The 12,533-nt window shown below is 35.4% G+C and overlaps 2 protein-coding genes across 3 annotated transcripts in view; both read right to left on the bottom strand.

Moving 5' to 3' along the window:
* LOC137629545 (zinc finger protein 845-like) overlaps positions 1-1,958 on the bottom strand; it is a 107,392-nt gene extending 105,434 nt beyond the window's left edge. For both annotated transcript variants that reach the window (XM_068360965.1, XM_068360966.1), the window contains exon 1: positions 1,818-1,958. The gene's annotated coding sequence lies outside the window, so the exon portion shown is untranslated. The remainder of the gene's footprint in view (positions 1-1,817) is intronic.
* Positions 1,959-6,648: 4,690 nt separating this feature from the next.
* Positions 6,649-12,533, bottom strand: part of LOC137629544 (uncharacterized protein KIAA1143) — a 61,566-nt gene continuing 55,681 nt past the window's right edge. Inside the window, exons 4-5 of the mRNA XM_068360963.1 lie at positions 11,864-11,987; positions 6,649-8,697 (exon numbers count right to left, since the gene is read on the bottom strand). Coding sequence (XP_068217064.1) covers positions 8,516-8,697; positions 11,864-11,987 — 306 coding nt within the window. The 3' untranslated portion in view covers positions 6,649-8,515. The remainder of the gene's footprint in view (positions 8,698-11,863; positions 11,988-12,533) is intronic.

The raw sequence follows: 12,533 nt of genomic DNA, 5'->3' as shown, positions 1-12,533 counted from the left end.
GTTTTCAGCATGTGCAGCTCAACATTACCCCTGGTTAGTGGTTGTGACCTGGGAAGGGGTTCCGGGGGCTTGCCCCCGGCTAGGGGTTGTGACCTGGGAACTATTAGGTTAGGTTAGGTGGGTTTGTTAGGTTCTGTACCCTTTTATATACTGTGTAAAGGGTATATGGAAAAATGCTTTAAAATACATATTAGCGTAGCATTGGTAACGTTAGCAATATCAGCGTAACATTGCTAATGTTAGCGTGCGCAGTACATACGTTCTTAATGAGTGAAGTGAGGACGGAATTTGAACACGAGCCATTATATTTAAACATTTTAACAGAAAATATATGTCTTCCTGTAAAAAATACTGTGATTTAACCGGTTTTTATCTTCATTTCATCCTCAACAACAGCAACCAGTTTGGCTACTTGAAGTTTGTCGGTCGAACTGGTTGTTATGTTTGTTTGCGGTTGAAATGAAGGTCAAATTCAGTCAATTCACGTTATTTACTCCAGGAAGACATATATTTTCTGTTCGAAATGAGAATCTGTAATACAGTACAACATTACCATTTAATGTTTTAGGGGTAGGTTAAAATTGGGGATAAGCCTGAAAAACCCATTTTAGGAGTAAAACTATTTGGAAAGCAGCTTAGTCTTATGGTAAGTTAAGGATACAGCAGTCCAAAGTCGGTGTCCCCGCCAGGTAAGTATGTAAGGATGGGGCCCCAAAGTTAGGTAAAGTAAGTAATCTTAAAATGTGGCTTTTCAGTCATTATTTCTGGAATTTTAAATAATTCTATTAAAATTACTCAAAATACTTTTTAATACACAAAGAACAATTCTTATTTTCTTGATTTGGAATATTGTACTACAGTAAAACTTTACCAAATATTACTTCGTGAACAATAAAAGGAGTTAATTTATAAAACTGACTTCCAAAATTAACCAGTTAATCCTGCGTGCATAAAAAATGGACATCAACTAACCTACACTTTCCCCTATCCTACAAGGTGTGTCCTTACCTACTTACCTTACGGCAAGGGGGGGGGGGGAATAAAGCACCCCTGCGACCTCCTTAGACTGTCGTATTCTGAGTCAGCCTTTTACTTAGTTGATGCTTAACTCTGCCATTTTAATCATGCAAAACTAAACCTTAGTAGGTAAAGCTACGTACAAATGAACGAACAAAGCCGACTACAACCAACCTGTAGAATGTCAACAAATTAAAAATGTACCGTTACTATAGGATATCGATAATTAGCGTATTTTTCAAACGATTTATTAAGCATCCAAGAAGGTAATGTATAGAGAAGAAAAGGCTGGTTTTACCATTGAATAGCATTACCCCACCCGAAACCGAGTGTTCCCACTGGGGTCCCCCACAATTGTTCATTTTGACCAGATTATGCACTGAATGGGGATTAAAATCTTAAAACCAAACCTATAAGGTATAAAGAAAATCAATTAAACCCTTGAATATTACAATTTTTCATTGGACCTTAACGTTCCTAGTTTCGAACTGTCAGTCCCCAGCAGAGATTACAACATATAAAGCTTATAACACACATTACTACATTTACGTATATTGAATAAAGATAAAAGGGTTAAAATTGCGTGGCTTCATCCTTGAACTGACAATATTATATAAAACCCAGATAAATTTACGAAAATTACTGGACAAGATTGGTAATCATATTCCGACACCACAAAGTTGTATTCGTGTTATTTTTCAAATCATTGATTATCTGTCATTAATTTTCTTACATCAAAATGATCATAATTCGCAGCTGTAATAAACGTTTGTTTGCTTAAATCTAAACTCCATAATTACCATTTATCAAAACAAAGTCGATCAGAATTGAATGATCCTCTTCACAAAATTCTCATTTCTTCCTCAGCAGTCAACAAACAATGTTGCCAATTATTTTACACATAAATGAGCTAGATTGAGGTCTGAGATGCGCTAGAAATGCGCTAGGAAGTTTTCTCACTGTGTGTGAATTTTGGTGATGATATACTTTGCATAGAAGATGAACTAATAACAACAAAGTCAAGGCAACAATTTGCAATAATTGCAAATGTTGGATATGGGTTTGTTATACGAACAATACGGCTGACATACAGTGCAATCAGGTACCTATTGCCTTATAGAAGAATTGGTACAGAGGTTCAAACTTTTTTAACTACGAACTTGAAGAACATACTTTATCAAAATTTGTAATGAAAACTAAACAGTAATGATATATTCTGTAAAACTACTATAAACATTACAGTGGTGTCAAGTAACAACTGTGGTTTCAGAAATTTCACGGAGAGAGAGAGAGAGAGAGAGAGAGAGAGAGAGAGAGAGAGAGAGAGAGAGAGAGAGAGAGAGAGAGAGAGAGAGAGTCAAAGTCAAAATCTTTATTTCCATTATTACAATGGCTATTCTTTTGTTAAAACAAAAACTATATATCAAAACAATAAGTTATATATAAGTTCCATTTCTAATGGATAGCTTTACATAAAAGATACATAATACTTAAAATATAAAATAGTATTACTTTAAAAACCTATACACACTGAGAGGGTGTAATTTGCACTTTCAGATTAAAATTTTCAATAAATTAGTATCATTCATAAATTAAGGAAAATGGCGACTTCAATCAGATGAACATAAAATTTCCTTTTAAAAATGTTAGCACTTGAACAATCCCTAAGATTTTGAGGTAGCTTGTTCCAGGCTGATGGACTCCTTATTACCATAGAGCGTGATCCGAAGTCAGTTCGGTATCTTTGTACATATAAGTTATTATTTTGCCTAGTTGAGGCATCCCTGCAATTACCGACATTTAAAAAATCATATAACCAGCTTGGGTATTCCTTTTTTAAAACTTTAAAAACAAAAACACAAATTTCATAGATATGTTGATTTCTTAATTTTAACCATTGTAGTTGTTTGAGGACTGGGGTAATGTGATCATATTTTCTACCCCCCCCCCCCCCACCCTACCGCGACCCGAGCAGCAAAATTTACAAGTTTCTGGGCTTTTTCTAAGTATACGTCGTTAGTCCCTCCCCAGATTTTAATACAATAACTTACTATACTTAACGCTGGGCTTTGAACTATTATTATTCTAGTCGAATTATCAAAATGATCTTTTATTCTATTAATATACATCAAGATACCGCTCACTTTTCTAGTTATTTCATCAATGTGAGAGAGAGAGAGAGAGAGAGAGAGAGAGAGAGAGAGAGAGAGAGAGAGAGAGAGAGAGAGAGAAGAAGTTCATCTTGGGATATTCAACTTCACATTATTAAGAATTGATTGCACCTGAACCTACACACACACACACACACACACATATATATATATATATATATATATATATATATATATATATATATATATATATATATATATATATATGATAAATTTTGCACATATAGACGTGTTTTTCATATTCAAATAAGCCATATATATTTTTGATACATTAATGTCTGGATTCTCTTAACGACCTCGGAATCAGAGCCAAAGGCGAAATCACACAAAGACAAGAGCTTGGGTCCGGCCGGGAATCGAACCCTGGTCGGCAAGCTTGTATAGACAGTGACTAAGCCACTTGGCCACTTAGTCACTGTCTATACAAGCTTGCCGACAAGGGTTCGATTCCCGGCCGGACCCAAGCTCTTGTCTTTGTGTGATTTCGCCTGGGGCTCTGATCCCGAGGTCGTCAAGAGAATCCAGACATTATCGTATCAAAAATATATATGGCTTATTTGAATATATATATATATATATATATATATATATATATATATATATATATATATATATATATATACACCTTTCAGAAATGCACTAGAAAATGCACCGAACCAAATAAATTTGCGCCAAAAAAAAATTCGCTATGCGCAAAATACAAAATCTATGCACTGTTTGTGATGCCAATGCACTAGATCTAGCGCATTTCACGCTAAGTTGGCAACACTGTCCACAAAGTAAGTTTGCGGGCACTCTAGTGTCTATAACAAAATAGACAGGTGGAAAGATTCTTAACTTACATTTATTATAGTAATTAAGCTTATTTTACCCGTATAATAAACAATATCAATATAAATCGTTAATTCTATCCAATATTACCTTCAATTCAATTGGGATGATACCATGATATCATCAGCTTTGGCAACCTCTAGTGGTCAGTTTAGACTTTTCAAATCCTTCTTTCAAAATGTATTACCATGCTTGTGGTCAATTTGGACTTTCTAAATTCTTCTTTCAAATGTATTACCATGCTTGTGGTCAGTTTGGACTTTTTAAATTCTACTTTTAAATGTATTACCGTGCTCGTGGTCAGTTTGGACTTTATAAATTCTTCTGTCAAATGTATTACCATGCTTGTGGTCAGTTTGGATTTTTTAAATTCTTTTTTTCAAATGTATTACCATGCGTTTGGTCAGTTTAGACTTTTTAAATTCTACTTTCAAATGTATTACCACGCTTGTGGTCAGTTTGGACTTTTTTAATTCTTCTTTCAAATGTATTACCATGCTTGAAGTCAGTTTGGACTTTTTAAATTCTTTTTTTGAATGTACTACCATGCTTGTGTATGCAATTAGATTCCAGCTAGGGTAACTACGCATGTGTCTTGTTTTATTAACTGACCTAATTTTGGTCATGGAAATAAATGGTCTTCTTTGCATAGGAACCAAGATGATCAAGAAACAGCGTCTTTCTTTTATACTATATTATCTTATTCGATTAATATCATGCTCAAAATGTATTTCTTATATTTTAGTAGATTTTCATTCAAAGTTAGTCATTTCATAGTTGTTTTTTTTCTCAAACGTATTTTGGTCATTTCGAAAGTTTTTATTTAATGTTACGAAATAACTATAATGTAACTACTTCATTCCACCACACGAACAATGCCTTCTATTAAAAAAAAAAAAAAAAAAACTGACGAGTGACGGGACTGTGAAACTATGATGCTGGGTACTAACATGATACTTACGTGGCGGGAGTGGGGTGGGAGGGTGAGACTGTACAAGAGCTGTTGCCAGAGATGAAATGCATTTACAAAATGTAAATCTGAATGTTTAAAAGCATATTTTCAGCAAAAAAGTGGGGGGGGGGCTATAGCCCCCCAGCCCCCCCTGCTCCTACGCCCCTCATAATAATACTGGACGGAGCAACAATAAAACAAACAAATGCCTTTATATACCTAGGTAGAATGATAACACATGATGCAAGAATAGAAAAGAATACTAAAAGCAAAAAATTCCTTCAACAATCTGAAAACCGTATTGACAAACAATAGGATAGGGATTCAGACAAAAGTTAGAGCACTGAAAACCTATGTATGGTCCTCACTTACTTATGGCTCAGAGATGAGGACATTAAACAAGAACTTGAAAAATAAAATAAATGCAGCTGAATTATGGGTTTACAGAAGAATATTGAAGATCCCATGGACTGAGAGAGTAACAAATGAGGAGGTATTGACTTTATCAGAAGAGATCACTTTTAAAAGTGATAAGGAGGAGGCAGATGGAATTTCTGGGACATGTAATAAGACAGGAAAAAATAAAACTTTTGTACCTTACGGGAAAGATATAGGAGAGAACAAGATGCCAGCAAAGGAAAAGGTTTTGGAAAGCTTACTGGAGGATGTAGATGAGAATGTAACAGCTGGACAATTCATGTACAGCTAGAGACAGGACCAGGTGGAGGCCTTCTTCTAGCAAAGGGCACCACACTTCTCCCATTTGGAGGGCGTCCACTCCCTACAAAAAGCACAGGGTGAAGAAAAGTAATACCGCTTACCACAGCATAACAGATATGGATCTACCTCAACCCAGCAGACGAAAGAAATTTTCATCGGCAAGGGCGCCCTTCAAGGCCGGGACAGGTTTGCATACTACCTAGAAAACCACTTGTATACACAATGAAAGAAAAGTACACTCTGCAGCACGGCAGAGTCTTGATCGTAGAGAGGGAGAACTGCCCAGGACGGCAACCAGGAGAAGAGTGGCCAGGCTTGTGCTTACCCAACATGGAGGTACAGCAGGTAACCATACAAGGTTGCCTAATACGCACTTCTTTTTCTGGTCGCAGCAAAGGAACTTGGGAGTAAACCCATGTACTAGGAGGTTCTCAACTTACAAATATTCAGAGATACAAACCCAAATCTAACTGAAATCATAAATGACATTCGCATAGTGAAATGGGACTATTTGTTGACTTTTGCAGTTGAAAATTGTAGGCAACTATTAAGTTATTAAGTTGAGGACTTTCTGCATATGAAGAAGGGTTTGTATTCACGTAGGAAGAAATGGTAATCATTCAACGCTTGAGACCATACATTCTTAGCAAACAAATGATACATTAAATCTGCTAAGCAATGCTTTAAAACTGGTGCTTTGATAAGTAGATATTTCAAGCTGTACATTAATTCTCATAGTTGTAATGATTGTTACAATCAGCCACCTAGTTTATCAAAATTCATATCTGAATGAGTGACTCCTTTATGCTACATTCCCAAGCCAATTATAATAAACATTGCTATAATGAAAACTGGTTTGGGGTCTGCTGCTTTCAAAAATCTGTGGACAAAACTACTGTCTTTTTATGAATCTCAAATGGAACAGGATTTTTTTTATGGAAAAAAATGCTTTATCAGTCAAGCTGCAACATTTGCAAATTTAATCACATGTATACACCTTAAGTTCAAACTCACATGGCATACATTAACTCTGAATTCCAATCCTCACAAAATTATTTGTCACTGCCTTTTTCTTTGGATATTTTGATTAATACAAAAACGATATAAATTTCATTTCAATTGATATACAAGGTTAAATATTTTGTAAAATATTCATGTACCTAAATGAGAAAAAAAAAGTCATGATGACTAAAATAAGTTTAGTGGTGCTAAATGGGTTAATGTAAAAAGCTAAATCCTTCATCTGCACCATACGGTTTGAGATACTGAAAGATTAACTGTTTAATTAGAGAATAGCTTTATCTAATAAATTACGGAAAAAAAAAGCAACCTTAAGATTTTACATAGCCATAAATATTATTTGAATATTCTTGACAGAGTTGACAATTTGTACTACTGTTTCAAAAACTTTTACAATAAAAACCTGGGGCTGCATCTATCTAAAACTGGCATATGAGTGGCCCTATTTAGTGTGATAAATTTACAGACAAGAGACAGCAAATAGAAATATAATCACAGATGTTTTTCCTAAGTAATCATTCCCCCAAAAAAATTTTTAAGCGCATACCAAGTACAAAAATTCCTCTGATACAACTTGCACATACAATCTTTGTTACATATACTCTTCAGAAAAACACAATGAATAGCAAAAAGGCTCATGAAAGGCAGAGTATAAAATTGGTTTTGAATATCCAAATGCATGCATGTATCACTGCAATTTCATATAATGAGTTATTTCTCAACAATGTACCTGCTACCAAGAGAATTTCTCGTTACATGTAATAAAGATTACAGAAATTCAACATTACATGTAATAAAGATTATAGAAATTCAACATTACATGTAATAAAGATTATAGAAATTCAACATTACATGTAATAAAGATTATAGAAATTCAACATTACATGTAATAAAGATTATAGAAATTCAACATTACATGTGATAAAGATTATAGAAATTCAACATTCAGTCCCAAACCCACTGATTCATGGTATGCTGAGAAAAATTTTACCACACTCTAAAGTAATAGAATTTTACTCAAAAATATAGTTTTAATACTTGTACTTTAATGCAGCTCCTCTTTAGTGTTTCTGTAGTTCTAGAATTACTGTATAAATATTTCCACTGAAACAAGTATGTACTTCATATATATAAGTTGCAGACACACTTGTAATATATTAAGTCCTTGCTCTTGTAGGCACTTCAGGAAATTAAGATATTTGAAGAAGATCCAAACACTCGACTGCTTCCTTCAACCATGTCACACATATACTTATTTTGATGAATTATATTAAATTAAATTCCATATGGGGTCAAAAATCTATAATTATCAATAAAAGAAGTTCATGGAATAATGAACCTGATCAAAGTTAAAAGACTACTTATCAAACATTTTAAGATAATCTTCACTAAACTGTACATATCAATAAACAGTTCAAGTCATTCCTCATCTCAAAATAAGTATGTTTAAAAAGTTACTGAAAAAAATACGATTACGTTATTTCTCATTTCAAAACTAATGCCAAAGAGATCAATTAGGTTCCACCTTATGGACTTCCATCAATATTTAATTTGCAGTCGGGAAGTTACAATCCTAGTAAATATGTTGTGTGACTTCCTATTTAAATGAATGGCAAATGCTAAACCTTGGAAATTGATTCAGTACTTGAAAGAATCTTCAGTTTCTTTCAAATTATTCACCCAACTACTTGTCTTTGGATGTGCTATAATTTGACAAATATATCACTATATGATTTAAACAGAAACATTTACAGCACATTAAAAGTAACCCTCAATGTATTGTCCATACCTAAAAAACTAACAACTAATCCTCCTCTTCTTCATCCTCTTCATTGAAAGACAGTAACTTAATTTTCTGTTTATTCTTTTTCTTACTTTTCTTTTCTGATTTCTCATCACTTTTCAATTTCTTCCCATCTTTCCCCTCTTCGTCAATGGTACGTTTTGCCGGCTTTCGAAAAACTATCTTGCCATCTGGGGGAGTCTCTGAAATATTAGGAAGCATAAGTAAAAAAATTAAGGGTAAAAGACGGAATGCAATACGCAGAGAGAACATATGAGTTAGTAAATCATAAACTATACATCAAATAATCATAAAATGACCATCTGATATCCCGCAGAAGGTTAATTCCATCATTACACCTCATTTAAACCTTCAACTGTATTTCTAATCCCACTTCACCATCTTGCTAGACAAGCTCTCTTAATTTCTAATGAAACTGGACCTGTCTTGCAAGAAAAAAAAACATTCCAACTAGAAAAGCACTCTCAGAGCACAGACCTCTGCCACGGCAGTTTATTTCTCAAAACCAGCTAGCCTTTCCCAGATTCAATTTATTTCTTGAAACCAGCTTGCCTTTCCCAGAATCAATTAATTTCTTGAAACCAGCTTGCCTTTTCCACAATAAATTTATTTCTCAAAATCAGCTTGCCTTTCCCAGAATCAATTTAGACCGTAGGCATATTTGAAGTCTGTGTGACAACCATGTGTAAACTTGGGATTGAGGTTGGGGTTAATCCGGTCAACCTTGACCTTTGACCAGGGACTTTCGAAATTGAATCACTTCCATTTTTCAACATAACAATTAATCCATGAAAGTTTCATTATCCTCTGAGTAAAACTATGCCCAAGAAGTATTTCTACTAAAAAACTATCCAAAGCTTTCTTCAGGGAGGAGGAGGTGGGAAGTATTTCTACTAAAAACTATCCACACCTTTCTTCAGGGAGGAGGTGGGAAGTATTTCTACAAAAAGCTATCCACACCTTTCTTCAGGGAGGAGGTGGGAAGTATTTCTACAAAAAGCTATCCACACCTTTCTTCAGGGAGGAGGTGGGAAGTATTTCTACAAAAAGCTATCCACACCTTTCTTCAGGAGGGAAGTATTTCTACAAAAAGCTATCCACACCTTTCTTCAGGAGGGAAGTACTGTATTTCTACAAAAAGCTATCCACACCTTTTTTCAGGGAGGAGGAGGTGGGAAGTATTTCTACAAAAAACCATCCACACCTTTCTTCAGGGAGGAGGAGGTGGGAGGAGCAGGTTGGGCTCTTGAAGACGCCAGAGTTTTCTTCAGTGCCGACTTCAAAGGCATGTTGGGAATCAAAGTTTTCACCGCCGTTCCCTTAAAGGTAACTGCATGATGGATAAAAATCATTGCTCGCTTTCCTCTGCTATTGCATCGTCACCTGTATGACCTTCTGTAGGAAGAGGACCACAGACTCCAAGTAAATTGCCTCTTTTGTCCAACCTGTCTGTTGAGGCAGGAGACAATAGCATCCCTACTCTTCAGAACTCAGTTGATCCACTAGTTAGCTAACTGGTGCACCAAGAAGGTCACAGCCTTTGCACCTTACAGATCAAGAGGGAGGCAGAGAATTAGGTGGTGAGATAAAGTGATGGATGATATGGAGAGAAGAGGTTTGGTGGAAGAGGATGCCTTTGCTAGAAGGCATTGGAGAGGGTGCATCAGGCAACCAACCCTTAATGTAGGGATATAGATGGAATAGAAGAAGACTCAAGAAGGAACCAGGACCTCTCTTTGAAAAGCCTTACAAAAAGCTTCTTTTTCAGAGGAGATACTGGATAACGAATAACTACCATCTGTGAAGAGATAGAGATTTCACTGAATTGTTAGATGGCGCGATTGTGATGTAATGTGTGCATACGTTAACATGCTATTGCAAGGTAGAGCACTAATGGGCACATGCAAACAAGTGAGCAAAAAGAAGCACATAAGCTCGTCGTCTTTTCCTTCGTCCTTGGTGAATAATTGGGCGATACTGTCTCTCCCACTATGAGAGAAATAGTTTGTCAAAAAAATGGGACCCATATCGATCAGACTAAATAGGTCTTCTAGCCCAAAAAAGGTAAAAAATATGGCGGAACCTTTTTTCTTACGATGGGCAATGTGCTCTAAGACTGATGTAAGCATGGACGACGTTGGCGCTCAGAGACGAAGATGTGGCAGAGAAGGAATAACTTGATGTTTTCCTTTTATAAGTGATGTAACGATGTTTCACTCTTCAGTTGAGAAGGACATCATGGTCACCAGTCCACACTCACGAGGGCATAAATAACAGGAATGCTGATGAACAGGAACAAAGCATAAATAACAGGAATGCTGATGAACAGGAACAAAGCATAAATAACAGGAATGCTGATGAACAGGAACAAAGCATAAATAACAGGAATGCTGATGAACAGGAACAAAGCATAAATAACAGGAATGCTGATGAACAGGAACAAAATATGTACATCAGAAGGTCCTCTACTTACAAATATTCAGAGAGACAAACTCAAATCCAACTGAAATCATAAATCTGAGATATTGTATCAAAAGTTCATGACGAAATACTGTAATAAAACAATATTATATAATTTAATGCAGTAAGCTAGTTGACATTTGCAATATGTAACGAGACTATCTGTTGACTTTTGCTGCTGAAAATCATAAGTAAATAAGTTATGTGAAGTCTAGCCTAGCCCAAAATTTAACAAAATTTGGCTTACATGCAGCTTGTTGGAACCTATAAAATCTTTAAGTTGAGGACTTTCTGTACTCAGAAACTGATGGTCAGCAATATTATCAAGAGACTGCAAAACCCTTAATAACATCCATAGGGAATAAAAACTAAAAGTTAAAACAGCCAGTGGAGGGAGCCAGAGGTGTGTCTATACTATCAGGCAGCTGAAAACAAAATGGTTACTCAGTGTGCTGGTGGGGTGGGGTGGGGTGGGGTGAGGTTTCTCCCCCAGACCTACAATAACTACCGACAATTCGTTATCTCTCTTAAAAGCCAAGTTCCAGCTATACTAAAATCCCTATAAATTTTAAAAGTAATTTGTATTTTTCCCAGCTATACTTACAAACCCAAGTCAACTGCTTTGTTTTTTTAAACCAGACTTGTAGCGTTGACTCTAAATTTAGTTGTTCCATAACCTCAACTTCAATATTCATCTTTTTCACTTTACTTTAATTTTGAGTACACGAAAGTCATTTCTTTCTTCAGCTGAATAGTGAAAAGGTACTTTGAAGGAAAAGGATAGTTCCTGACTTTGAATATACAATACTGTAATATATGACTGGATTTTTAACACCTTAACATTATTAAAAAATTTTAAAAACTCCAATACAAAAATAAAATTCTTACCTTCATCTTTGGATTTTGAATCTTTTCCTTCAGACCTTTCACCTAATAAATCGTCCAATTTCCCTTCGTCCCGAAGTCTCTCATATTCCTCTTGCGTAAGATCTCCAGGTCTGAGACTTACAATCTGTTTGGAATAGTTGATGGTTATACTAGATTAAATTGAATTTATGAATTTGAGGTAAAGAGCAAAGGACTGAGCTTGTGAAGCTATTCAGAACTCAAGTTCATCTAGAGTAAAACCTTGAGTTATTTCAACTGTGACCAAGTTGAGGAATAATCTTCCCAATCAGGTAGTTGAATTGGTGGAACTCCATAAGTTTAAACTTGCATTGAATGTTATGTTGAAAAGGCTGTCGTAAGTCTTTTTATTGTTTATATATGAAAGATCTGTTTTGATGTTGTTAATGTTTCTAAAAGATTTTATTCTAATTGGTCACTGCTTCTCTTGTAGTTTGTTCATCTTCTTATTCTTATTTCCTTTCCTCATTGGGCTATTTTTCCCTTTTGAAGCCCTTCACTTTATGGCATCCTGCTTTTAAAGGTTTAAAGGTCGCTCATGAATGGCAGAGGCAAGGGACAGTGACATTACCCTAGCAATCAGGACAATGCCCTAGAGACTGGCCATATATTATATGATCAGTGCCCAAGCCTCCTCTCCACCCAAGCTAGG

Source organism: Palaemon carinicauda, chromosome 37, assembly GCF_036898095.1.
Source record: "Palaemon carinicauda isolate YSFRI2023 chromosome 37, ASM3689809v2, whole genome shotgun sequence".
Lineage (NCBI taxonomy): Eukaryota > Metazoa > Arthropoda > Malacostraca > Decapoda > Palaemonidae > Palaemon > Palaemon carinicauda.
Note: the sequence above shows the minus strand (reverse complement) of the source record. Positions and strands in the feature narration are given on the sequence as shown.